At 41.5% G+C, this 12,801-nt stretch overlaps 1 protein-coding gene across 1 annotated transcript; it reads left to right on the top strand.

Annotated features, from left to right (window-relative positions):
- Positions 1–625: 625 nt before the first annotated feature.
- Positions 626–9,098, top strand: uri1 (URI1 prefoldin like chaperone). Its single transcript, XM_015964957.3, has 11 exons — positions 626–981; positions 1,681–1,715; positions 5,631–5,709; positions 5,835–5,970; positions 6,914–7,005; positions 7,104–7,167; positions 7,325–7,511; positions 7,584–7,815; positions 7,904–8,055; positions 8,129–8,369; positions 8,512–9,098. The coding sequence occupies exons 1-11, from the start codon at positions 910–912 to the stop codon at positions 8,698–8,700; spliced, it is 1,479 nt and encodes a 492-aa protein (XP_015820443.3). The 5' UTR covers positions 626–909; the 3' UTR covers positions 8,701–9,098.
- The last annotated feature ends 3,703 nt before the right edge of the window (positions 9,099–12,801 follow it).

Genomic DNA, 12,801 nt, shown 5'->3' with positions numbered 1-12,801 from the left:
ACATTCATCTCAAAGTTTAGTGAGTAGTTTTATTTTTTCAAAGCTGTAAAGCTGGTAAAACTGCAAGTAGGAAGGGTGAGGTTCCCATTTTCCCATAAAAACACTAGCTGGTTTAAACTTTTCTAGTTTTATAGTGAGACGATGAGCTTATTGAATGTTTTGTGGTTTAAATGTAGCCCATCATATAAAAAATGAATTAAATATATCTGTATAAGAACAAACTCCATGGAATTATATTATATTATATTATATTATATTATATTATATTATATTATATTATATTATATTATATTATATTATTCCAACAGACCGCTTCTTGAGTGAGTCGTGGCAGATGGCTGCTGATACTGAGCCAGGATCCTCTGGAGGTGTCTTTCCACTGTTTTCTTCTCCACTGTCGCTGCATGCTTGCTTAGTATGAGGAATGATGTACGATGCAATTTGCTGGGTTCCTTATATAGGAAACTTTTTTCTGATTGGCTTAATGAATTGGAATGTTTATGATGTGAAGTGCCTTGAGACGACTCTTGTCGCTATTTAAATAAACTTGAATTGAAGTGTTTTATTTTGGAAATATTAACCGGAAGTCTGCCTGAAACTTCTTCCGTGTTGCTGTAGAGTGCATGGCGCAGCGAAAGTGACGAGGAGAATCTGCTAATCTTTGGGATACCGAAACCGTGGATTTATTTGGGAATAATGCAGAAATTCTGAAGTGAGTGTGTGAGATGAAATCACCTCCGAGAGTGTGGACAACCATCACTGCCCCTTTGATGAATACGTGCAGAACGGGTCTCAGGAATAGCGTCTGCTGGATTCATAAACACTTCTTTAGGACTCACAACAACCCCTGAGCTTTGTTTTTGTGGGTCACAAAACGCACAGATTGACCGTTTTGCATGTGAATTGACGATGACTGAAGGTGGGAAAATGAATTTGGAGCGTCTCGGTGGAGTTGCGAGGCTCCGACAGGAACACGAGAAGGTAAGTTTTGGTGTTTAGGTGGTGGGCAGAACCCGCGAGGCCAGCCGAGCCACGCGGTTGGATCATTTGGGAGTGTTTAAACCACGAGTGGGTCAGCTGAAGAGCTTATTTCTTCTGCGCACAGACGCCTCTGCACGACACTGGTTACGTCACATGTCTCATCTGTGTTTTTAGGTTACCTTTAGCTTCCTTCTAGAAGTTTCTTACGTTCAAATTTAAGCCTGGAGGTGTGTTTGGCTAATTTTGTTTACTTGCACACAAGTTTCACTTGTGTGGAAGTTTTAAGATTTTGCTTTGATTCATTTAGATTATTGTCTAATGCAAATCGGGAAGTCCTATGCCCCCTATAACAACTCAAAAGGTCACCGGAAGTTATTAGAGCTTGACTAAAACTAAAGTTCAGACGTGAGCCAGCTGTTTTGTTGAAGAGAAAGCAAAAGCTTAGCCTTTTATTTTGTTTTTGACAGTTTTTTTTGGGGGGGGGGGGGGGGGAGCATTTGTATTATTTAATAATACAATACTAATAATTATATACATTTAATTTCCCTTTGCCAACACAACTTTATTAACCTATTTATTACAATTGAGGGCGTTTATGAATTGAAAATTCCCAGTAGGAATAAATATATGTATTATCCTGACATCAGATTGTGTTGACCTGAATTTGTAAACAAACTAAAATGATCTGTCCTAAAACAGGTGGTGAAAGACTGTGAAAGTCGGATTCAGCACTGGTAAGCATCCAAAACTCACAAGAATGTCTCTAGAAAAGGTTTGGAATGGTTTTCTACTTTATTCTAATGTAATCCTGAACTATATTACACTGTGATTAAAGTATTTTTTGAAAATGTAATCTGAAAAGGTGTTTTTTCCCTTAACTTTGACACTTAATAGATTTGTGATTTTTTAACTTGTTTTTTGTTCTACCAATTAGATCACCATACACTTTGTTTAGAACAACCATATGACACCCTGATGGCCCAGTTTACTCATGAGATCACTAAACACTTAGAATTTAACAACTGAATGACATCTTGCTGGGCCAGTTTACCCATCAGATCACCATACACTTTTAAAAAACGTATGACACCCAGACTTGTATATTTTTTAAAGCTCTATTGTAGGAATGCAATGATACCACTTTTTTCCAAACCGATACGATACCGATACTTGGATCTGAGTACTCGCCGATGCCGATTACCAATACCGATACTTCTACCACACGAAAAAATGCAATGATTTGGAATACAGATTGTATTTTCTTCTCTGCTTTCAACAGGAGACGACTGTGAGGTAGATAAAAAGTAAAATATATGAATGGAAATCATCACAAAACTAAAATATTAGGTGAACAGAAATGACAAGTTACAGGGAAGCCATTTTCAAGCAACTGCATTGGTATCGGTTCCTGGTATCAGTTAACTTTTACCGATACGATACTGGTACTGGTATCGATACCAGTATCATATCTGTGCATCCCTACTTTATTGTCTAATTTTATTTTTATTTTTTTTAGAGATAAAAGGTGGTAAAATAAAAATAAAAAATTGTGATACACATTTATCAGTCTGTTGGTGTGGATGGTAAAACATGAACACAACTGGAAATAAACTGCAAAACACCAGTGAATGTGCAGCCACTCAGTTATCATTAAAAATATAAATGACTCACTTTTTCTCATACTTTGCTGTCTGTATGCTGAACTGACGGCTGCTAAAGTTAAAGTCAAGTTAAAGTCCCATTAGTTGTCACACACACTGATGTGACCCATCCCCTGGGGGAGCAGTGAGCTGCAGACACAGCTGCGCTCGGGAACCATTTGGTGGTTGAAACCCCCAATCCAACTCCTTAATGCTGAGTGTCAAGCAGGGAGGCATTGGGTCCCATTTTTTTCTAAGTCTTTGGTATGACCCGACCAGGAATCGAACCCTGATCTCCCAGTCTCAGGGTGGACATTCTACCACTAGGCCACTGAGCTGGCTCAGAATGCAGAGGAGGTTTAGATGATCGTGCATAAACTGCATTCATGCTGCTCTGATATGTATGGTGTTCTGTCCGAACACCAGTCCCCAGTACTCCTTAAAGTCCACCAGTTGGTTTTAAGGTTTGGTGTGAATCAGGTTTTAGTTAAAGTTAGTTAGGAATAGATCTGCATTGGTTATCATTACTGTGCAGGTATGGGTTAGGCGTAATGCAGTCACAAAAATGAATGGAAGTCAATGGAAGCCCTCACGAACAAAGAAAGACAAACATGCATTTGTGCTTCTACTGGGGACAACAGCTCTCCAAAATAACTTGAGAAGGATGCTGAGAAGTGATTGAATCCTGGACTTAATGAAAGGACCAGAAGAGTGTGTGTGTGTGTGTGTGTGTGTGTGTGTGTGTGTGTGTGTGTGTGTGTGTGTGTGTGTGTGCACGTCAAGACAGTAGAGCTCTTTACTCAAAGATTAAGTGGGAACAGCGGTGTGGGCTTTGGAGCTCCAGTGTGTCCGCTTTCATCGACTGCAGCGAGTTCCCTTCAGCATTACCCGGGATCACACAGCAGGGGCCTGCAGTTGTTGTTTCAGGTCGGATGGCGGCTCACGTTTCATGAGCAGGCTGAGCTGATTTGCAGCTTCAAGTATTAAATGATGGTAGTCAGTTAAAAAGCAGTTCTGTTTGCATTAAAGATTTATTTTCGATAAATCTCAGATCCAAACCATCTAGACCTGGCCTAGTGAACTAGACCAAATTCTTGCTTTGCAAATAATACATTTATTTAGTCTGGCTTGCCAGGCTAATCTAGACCAGCAGAGCCACACAAGTGATCCCTCCTGATGAAGAATAAAGCCTCTTTGCACTAACTAGGGCTGGGCGATACGGCCTAAAATCATTACCCCGATTTACCTAGGATTTCACCGAGTGGCGACGCCAAGGGGGCGCTATAGCTACCCCTGGATTAGTCATTGCACCCCCAAGTAAATATTAGATTTTATTCTTTACAATTTAATTTTAATTTAACGTGTGGATGTGATAATATTTAACATACAAAACAAAAATAATCAGTAAATTACCATATAGATAGTAAAAACTTAAACCAAAACAGGAAATTGGTGTTAACCTTTGACCTCATTTTCCCCCTGCAAATGAGTGAAAGGTAGAGCTAGTGGTAAAATGGATCGGTTTTTGTTGCCCACGTTTCCACGGGTTCAGTCAGAAACGAATGAATCTTTGGAAGTGATCTCAGACCCACAAAAACCTACGGGTCTGGATGAAGAGAGTCAACCCTCAACCGCCGCAGCAGTCGAGGGTTTTGTCGCTGGAAATGCTAACGCTAACGTTAGCTAACCTTGCAACACTAAAGATTGTTTTCTGTGTGGCTGTATGCGTTTATGATTTCATGGAAAAGTTAGTGATTGTTCATATGTTTATGAAGTATATTAATGATTGTTTCAGGTGTTGTTGAGGTTTTGTGCATGCATGTGTATCTGCTAGTGTTGAAGGTGTTTTAGAGAACAATAGGTACGCATGACCACTTCCTTCATAGCACCCTCAATAAAAAGACTAGCTCCTTCATAACACCTGCAGAAAAAAAATTCCGGAGCCACCACTGTTTTCACCTGGATGACAGGAACTACACATATGCTCTGAAACAGACGTTGTCCACTAGGTGGAGCTGTATTACATATGTGACTTAAGGTGGTACGTCTTCTTAAAAGGGGCATGAATGTTGCCAACCTGCACACATATTATCTTTTTTATTATCAGATGTGTTGACACGGGAAAAACAAAACAACAACATAAGTGTCAGAAATTTAAATAACAACACATTTTCGATTTATTGCCCAGCCCTAGTACAAACCCATTTAGACTCCAGTTTCTGCTTCCCTGCAAAAATTTTAGATTTATTTAACTTCTAAGGTTTATTCAAGTCCGTACATGTTTCTTTAGTGTGGCACTAAAAGAGAGTCGGTAGTTATAGGTTGATATTTAAAAAGTATTTAAAAAATGACATAAAAGAATCAAATTCATTAAACATTTAAACATGTATCAAGTCAAGGAATTATGAAGATGCTATTTAAGGTTTGTGTTTGTTTAAGTCTAAACAGGAATAAAGATGAATCTGTTCGAGTTCACATGCATTAATAATTTAGTTATTTGTAAATCGGGGCAGAAAATGTAAAATTATTCTTCCTTCTGCCCCCAGTTCATTTAAATTGTATGATATTAATGTTTATGTTTGTATTTTGTTTTATTGTATTTTACTTAATCCATTTGAATTAAATTAAATAAAACATTAAAAGACCCTAATAAAACAACTATCACCCCCTAGTGGTAACAATGTGCATTTAAAAATGGTCAAATTAGCTGTTTTAATCATTCCCAACATTTGCCAGATTTCATTTGAGTAGAAAAAACAACAATTAACAAAAGGGGATTTTATTGGGCCTTTCCATCATCCGTGTCTTCATTCACTCTCCATATAAATTCTTATAATCAAATAATTAAACATGGTCTTTTGAGGTTGCACCAGTTTCTTCCTCTGCTATTAAACAGGAAATGTGTCACTTTCGACTTTTCTTCACTTATTTTAACCCAACCAGCTGAATTATGGAGCGTAAGGAGAGGCTGGTTAATTCCAACAGTGAAAAGGTTTATGTGACTTGCAGGAAGAAGGTGTCTGGTGACTACGAGGCTCTGAGTGATCGCCTCCAAACTCTCCCAGATCAACTCTCTTATGACATCATGGTGCGTTGACCTGCTTTAAAATCGCACGAACTGACCCAAAAAACTGGAAATTTAAACTTTTTTACGTCCGCTCTCTCCCACCTGCTTCCGTTGACCCATTTTTTTCTGCTCTTTTGTTTCTGCAGGTGCCATTTGGCCCTCTGGCCTTCATGCCCGGGAAGCTGGTGCACACCAACGAGGTCACGGTGCTGCTGGGTGACAACTGGTTCGCTAAGTGTGCCGCCAAGCAAGCCCAAAAACTTGTCGATCACAGGATGAAGCGTGAGTGTGGCGTCCCGTCCACTTTCACTGCACAATTGTCTTAATTGTTCGATGCCGGCGCTCGTCCAGCAGAGGGCGGTGCTGCATCACAACCGGAGAAACTGGAAGGCCAAACTTAGTGATGGGATTTACAAGTTTGACACAAAGCTGATTTTCTGCAACAGCGACACAAAAAGCTGCGTGCTAGGAGCAAGATGGATGTTTCGCACAAGTGGTTTAAAGGCTGGAAGCCCGTTGCGGCCCTCTGGTACTCCACTACCATCGCTGCCTCTGTTGTGAACATTTTAAACAGCAGTTGAGCTCGGTTCCTGTCTCGTGTCGCTTGAACGTGCGTTGTGTGCGGCGTTTGTGTTTTCTTTGCTGATCTTTCTGCGTTCACAAACCTCACATCCAGTCGGATAGACCCAAGCTCCGATCGCTGATGTGAACATTATTAGAATGTTTAGTGAAGCAGAAATGGGCTGCCACGGCCCATCCAAAGCCCCCCCCCCACGTCTCCTGACCCTCCCCACCCTGCTATTACAGAGCTAAGTGCTGTAATACAAACATAGCTAGCTGAAATGTGTCAGACAGCGGCTGAGTTGTCAGGCCTTCTGTGTTTGACCTTTCCTCACTTCCAGTTGATGCACTGACTGGAGGGGCTCCCGATCACCATGGAAACAAGGGCCCTCTGCTGCTATTAGTGAAAGGGCTTAATTGTTGTGAAGATTTAATGATCCGGAGTAGTATTCAGGGCAGAAGATATTATGAACTGTTTGTGCCATCATTTTTCTTCTTCTCCTCTCCTCCGTTTTCTCCAACATGTTTAGGATTTGAACTCTTCTGCAGCTTCCTGTCTCGACGCCGAATGTTTCGTTGACAGATTCGTGTTAGCCCGCTGCCTGTTTTTGCGACTGCCTGTGCAGAACGCTCGTTCTCATGATCATTTACTCGTTTTCTGCAGATGTGAGGAAGGAATTAGACGATCTGTCCAAGACGATGAAAATGTTCGCAGCAAAAGTTGGGTTTGCAAGCGACCTGGAAACCTTATCAGCTGTACGTTGCATTTGTGCACGCTGTCACACGTGAGATGTTGAGCAAGATGCAGGCGGTGACTTAATGCATTGACTGTTTTTGGTATTGTTTTGATTTAGAGTAAAGAAGCCTATGTCGACATCAGAGAGGAGGTCGGAAACAATGAGTCTGCTGTCACAAAAGGTATTATCGTCTTTCGTCTGACCTCATTTCACTAAAACGCAGCTTATGAGAAGGCAAAGCAAATATTTAACTCATTACTGGATTCTTTACAACAGTAGAGGGACTTTTCTTCATGTAATTGGTGATTTGGTTCATTTGATTCTGATTTCCTTTACAGGAAAGCAAAGGAAAGCCCACAAACCAAACTCCAAGCCCAAGAGCGACGTGGTGTTTGATCTGAAAGAGGAGGATGAGGAGGAGAGTGAAGATGGAGGGAGCAGAAAAGGCATCTTGACTGAGGAGGAGTTGTGGACTCGACTGGATGAACTAGAGAAGCTCGAGGAGCTTCAGGATGAGCAGGACAGGTGTGCGATCGCCGTCTTATCAGATTTATTCATTAGATTTGGTTGAATCTAAAGTGTCGCGTTTGTCTCCAGATTATGTGATTACGCAGACATGAACGGCGAGAATTCATCTTCCTCTTCCTCCGAGGAGGAGAAGGAGACGGATGTTGCTCCTCCGGTAAACGGGCCGAGTTTGAAGCCGAGCTGGAGAGCCGCACCTCCCAGCGGACAGCCGCTCTCCCAACGGAAAGAAGACGAGTACGATGAGGAAGAAGGCGACTGCTCGCCGACGATTTTTTTCTCCCACACAGTCGAACCCAAAAAGGTTGTTGTGTTAAAAGAGTCGTTCGGATTAGAAAGTAAACATTGCATGTTCCGCGTTCTTCATGCAGCGTCTTTGCTTGGTGCCTCAGGTGAGAATCAACACGGGCAAAAACACCATGTTGAAGTTCAGCGAGAGGAAAGAGCAGAAGGAACATTCGAAGAGAAAGAAGAAAAATGGCCAAAGTAATGGACACGCCCACCACGAACTCCACAAAATCACGACCCCGGCGGATATTTACAGGTAGAAGACCTGGAGGAACTCTGGTGTCGCTTTGGTGAAATTAAAGAGTTGCTTTCATTTTTTCTTCCTTCAGGTTGTTTGTGGATGTGAAGAACGGCGAGCTCGTTCCCAGAAAGTCCATCTTGAAGTCCCGCAGTCGAGAGAACAGCGTGTGCAGCGACACAAGCGAGAGCAGCGCCGCCGACTTCGAAGAGCGCAGGATGGTGGCGCGCAGCTTCAGTCACGATGACACGACGCACAGCGACACCAGCGACGGCATCACAGAGGAAGACAGTCCCACAGCCGTGCCGCTGCTCGCCTCCAGCCGCTTTGAAGTCAGTTTGTTTCTACTTGTGGTGTTTCTACAGATTCAGTGTTCAGATTATTTGTTCGGCTCTAAAAGCGACCGATGTCCGTCATTAAACATCAACCCCACAAAGGAAAATGATCCGGGTGTCCTCTTTATGTCTTCTCCAGGCGTTTTCAGGGACAGTGATAGAAAAGGACCCGATGCCTTTAGCTGTCCCCCACCTGACCATCGTCCCACCGGCTCTGCCAACCATACTGGAGAGGAAACAGGAGGAGGTGGTGCCCGACGTGGCCCCGCCTCAGCAGGCGCCTAAAAGGGTGTCCAAGTTCAAAGCTGCCAGGCTGCAGCAAAAGTGACTTTTGGCGGGAACATTTTTCTTATTCAAGCATTTTTCCCTCTTTATAAACTAATAAACACTTTTTACACTTTTCCCTCTAAATGAACAGGGTCCTTATTATTCATTAAAATGGAAACATGTCCATCCTACCTATCAACCTGTAGATGTTGATAATTAGAACTTTTTTGACCGGGTCAGAACTTGACCTGTTTTCCGCTCTGCTGCTGATCCCTGTTGTTTCCGGGTGAAGTGAGTCTGTACACATCAGACACCCTTTCTTTATGAAGCAGAACCAGTTGCTGAAGTGTGGTTTCGAACACTCTGACCTTCCTAATGAATGTATGTATTTTTCTGTGACGAGCTTTATGTAAAGAAAAATGATTAATCGAAACTAAAAATAAATGAATTTAACCACCATTTTTTCCTGTGCTTGTGATCACAGTAAATACTTTTGATTACTAGCTAAAGTATTTTTATGAGCCAGTTGTTTCTTGTGATTATATGGATAAAAACCATAAAAACTCAAAGTTTGGGGCAAAAAATAAACATTTTGAAAAGCAGAGGATGTAAGTAAGAGTCACAAATTCAGATTTAAAGGGGCATTATGGAAGTTTGACAGCCAAAACATGTATAGAAATAATAAATATCTTCTTCATACATTCTCCTGCAATGCCCTGGTCCTGTAGAATGAGCCCTGGCATTTTTACTGTGATTGCCTGTTTTTCTGTAAAATCACAGAAAAAGAGAGCTGCTCGGGTCGAGCAGGCTGCTTCACGCGCACTCAGGCATCGCCCGTAGCATTTGCTATCAGTAGCTTTAGTCTTTGTCGCTGTTCCTAACGCCTAGTGACAAAGCTAGCTACATTTCTGAAGAACTTTCTTCTAGATATTTCCTGCAAATTAGCAACAAAATAGCCATTTTCGCTCCAAATCGTTCTTTGAACGTTGTTTCAGCTGTTAGCAAGGATATAAATGTTACAGATACAAAAGATGTCACTGACACTTTAGCTCATCTAGTAAGACATCAGATTACTTGTGCAGAAGACCTGGGTTTGATTCTGGATGTCAACATAGTTTATTTAGAGCAGGGGTGTCAAACTCATTTTAGCTCAGGGGCCACATTGCGAGAAATCTAGTCCCAAGTGGGCCGGACCAGTAAATTAAAAACAACTTCAGATTGTTTTCTTTGTTTTAATACAATCAATGTAAAACAAGGCTGGAGCCTGAGGACAGTGTATCCAAAATAGTACAAGTACGACACCTGAAGTGTACTTGAAAATTTGAAAAAAATAAAAAATTAATCAATAAATAAATAAAACATTCCTTAATGATTCAAAGAGCTTACAGGTCACATGGCTAGATCAGTTTCATGCAGCACTTAAAATATATTTGACTCGTTTTACTTTACATCTTTTAGCTTTCACCAGAACATCAACATCAGAAGTCACATCCTGAGTGGCGGCCAACTTCAGGATGGGATTCAAGTTCTTGTGTGAGCCTTGAGCGCAGCTTTGTTTTATTTATACTCATTACAGAGGAAACTGGCTCACAAAGATAAGTTTATTTTCACTCTACGTTGTAAAGTATGAAAATAAAGTTTACACAACCATCTCGCGGGCCGGATTTAACCCGCTTGTGGGCCAGATCCGGCCCGCGGGCCGCATTTTTTACACCCCTGATTTAGAGTTTTTTTTTTACATTAATGGTATATATTTTTACAGTAAGATGCCCAAAGTTTTATTTGAGACTCGCCGAACGGCATTGAATTCACAGATAAGATGTGGGTTCAACTTTCATTTTGGAACAATTTTTCAAGCAAGGGAAGGGAATGGTCTGAGCATGCAGGAGGACTGACCCATCATAAACCTTTGTCGGCTGTGCTGAAGAGAAAGGTACAGAACCAAATTATTTAATTAATTAGCTGCACGTCCTCCTGTCCTCCGGGCCACACACACACACACACACACACACACACACACACACACACACACACACACACACACACACACACATACACACAAGGGACTGTCTCAGCTGTTATTTTCGTTAAGGACTGTGCACGTACAGCATGCGCGCCTCGTGCACGAGCCTACTATTGAAGCTGCCGTTACGCTTTTGGCCTGAGGGGGCAATCGCGAGCATAAAAATTCAAAACTCCGTAAAGTCCCTTTAATGTTTTTAGTTTTTGATTAAATCTTTATTTGGAATGAACATATATCAATAAACAAGACACGATGTAAATGACCTAGGAACATGGTCATTCCAGGTTTTTCCCCCCTCCTTTCCCCATCCCCAATTGAATCCAAGATGAGTAGTGGACGGTAAGAGCATCCCATCCTTCACAGAGGAGTATCAAGGAGAGTCCCTTAATATCTAAACTACTGAAAAGAGACTGTGCTCGAGGGGGGAACCTGTAATAGTTAAAGGGTTAAACACATTTATATGGAACAGTAAACATAACCAGGAACTGAGGGGTTGCCTGCTCTGCTGCCAAAAAAAAAAAGAAATGAAATTGCTAGGTTACAAAAAGTTGATTAACAGTTGAATCACATTAAGTCCGCTCTTGAGGAGGAATTGAATTTCCCAATTGCTCCAGATTTCAAAGAATTTGGTCTTCTGATTATTTAACAAATATGTCAGTTTTTCCATCCTAAATGTCTCTAAAATGATCCCGTACCAATCATCCAGTGTGGGGAGCACAGGGCTCAGCCATCTTCTCGTTATTGTTTTCTTACATGCCACCAAGAGTAATTGCACCAACTTAATCTCACTCCTACATCTCAGAAAGGGGACAGGCCCCATGTATAAAACCTTAACGTCCAAAGGGATTTGAATGTTCAAAACTGTATTTAACGAGGTCTGAACTCCCGTCCAAAATTCCTTTAACCTGGGGCCGTCCCAAAATCAATGCAAATGATTAGCAGCAGTAGCGCCGCATTGTCTCCAGCACGGCGTATGGGTGCCTTGATATCTCTGCTGATACAGCGTTTTGAAATATCTTATAATATTCTTCCAGCCATGTTCCCTCCAGCTCTCTGAGCTCTCTGAGCTGGACGTTGACCACTGGAAAGACCAAATTTTGCTCCACCCCTCTGAGGAAATATCAGCTCCCAATTCCCTCACCCATTTGTCCTTGATATAAAAAGTGTTGGCCTCACCGGCACTAGAGATGGCTTTGTATAGTTTTGAGATCGATTTAGTTGGTGTCCTAGTTAAAGCACCAAATTTAATGTTTTTATTATCTTTTATTTTTATTTTATTTTTTTTACTAAACAGGCTTAAGCTGAAGTTCTTAGTCCCTGTGTTCAAATAAATAACATTTAGCACCGCGTCTAGGTGACAGTTTACACTCCAGGTGTGCAGGAGAAGCAGTTTAGACCAGAGGTGTCCTGATCTTTAGAGCCAAAATGCTGCATATTCTAGAGTTTTCTCTGCTTCACCACACCTGAGGAAGAATCCGAAGGTGTTCCCAGGCCATCCGAGAAGCATAGTCCCTCCAGCGTGTCCTGGGTTTTCCTGTGGGGTCTCCTTCTTCTTCACCAGCTGGTCATTTGCTGCCTCTTCTGTTATCAGACCTGTGGAGTCCTGCTAAAAAAAAGGGCAATGAAAATCCTGGACAAGAAGCCAATGTCCGATTCTGGATAAATATTCTCTACAGAGTTTCCAGAATTTCAAACATTTTAAATCTGCTTGCCTGGTCTATACAGTTATTCGTGGTCTAGCCCCTCCACCAATGAATGATTTTATTATTCAAAAATCACACAGGGACTCTTCCAGAGTAACTCGAGCTACGGTCAGAGGCGACTGTGAGCTCCCTCTTAGGCGAACGACATTTTCTCAAAATGTTCTGTCATTCCAGGGCTCGACTTTTTGGAACCGCATTCCTACTCAAGTGGGAGAAAGCTCAAGTTTTGTTACTTTCAAAAAAAATTTGAAACTGTGGCTACGGGAAACTCAAAGATGCAATCATAGATGACACTTTTATTTGTTTTTACACTTGTCTTTTTCGTAAAATATGTTCCTAACTGTTTTTTAAATGTGTATTGTTGTCTGTCTTATCTCTTAACATTAACTTGTCAGAGGACTGCAGATGGAAATTAGCCTAAGGCTACAATCTGGCA

This window comes from Nothobranchius furzeri, chromosome 4, assembly GCF_043380555.1.
Source record: "Nothobranchius furzeri strain GRZ-AD chromosome 4, NfurGRZ-RIMD1, whole genome shotgun sequence".
NCBI classification, from domain to species: Eukaryota; Metazoa; Chordata; class Actinopteri; order Cyprinodontiformes; family Nothobranchiidae; genus Nothobranchius; species Nothobranchius furzeri.
This window is presented reverse-complemented; position numbering and strand designations above follow the sequence as displayed.

Coding starts and splice junctions, on each gene's coding strand:
- uri1 (XM_015964957.3), top strand. CDS start 910: ATGACTGAAGGTGGGAAAATGAATTTGGAGCGTCTCGGTGGAGTTGCG. Junction 7,006..7,103: donor ACCTGGAAACCTTATCAGCT/GTACGTTGCATT, acceptor GTTTTGATTTAG/AGTAAAGAAGCCTATGTCGA. Junction 7,168..7,324: donor TGAGTCTGCTGTCACAAAAG/GTATTATCGTCT, acceptor TTTCCTTTACAG/GAAAGCAAAGGAAAGCCCAC.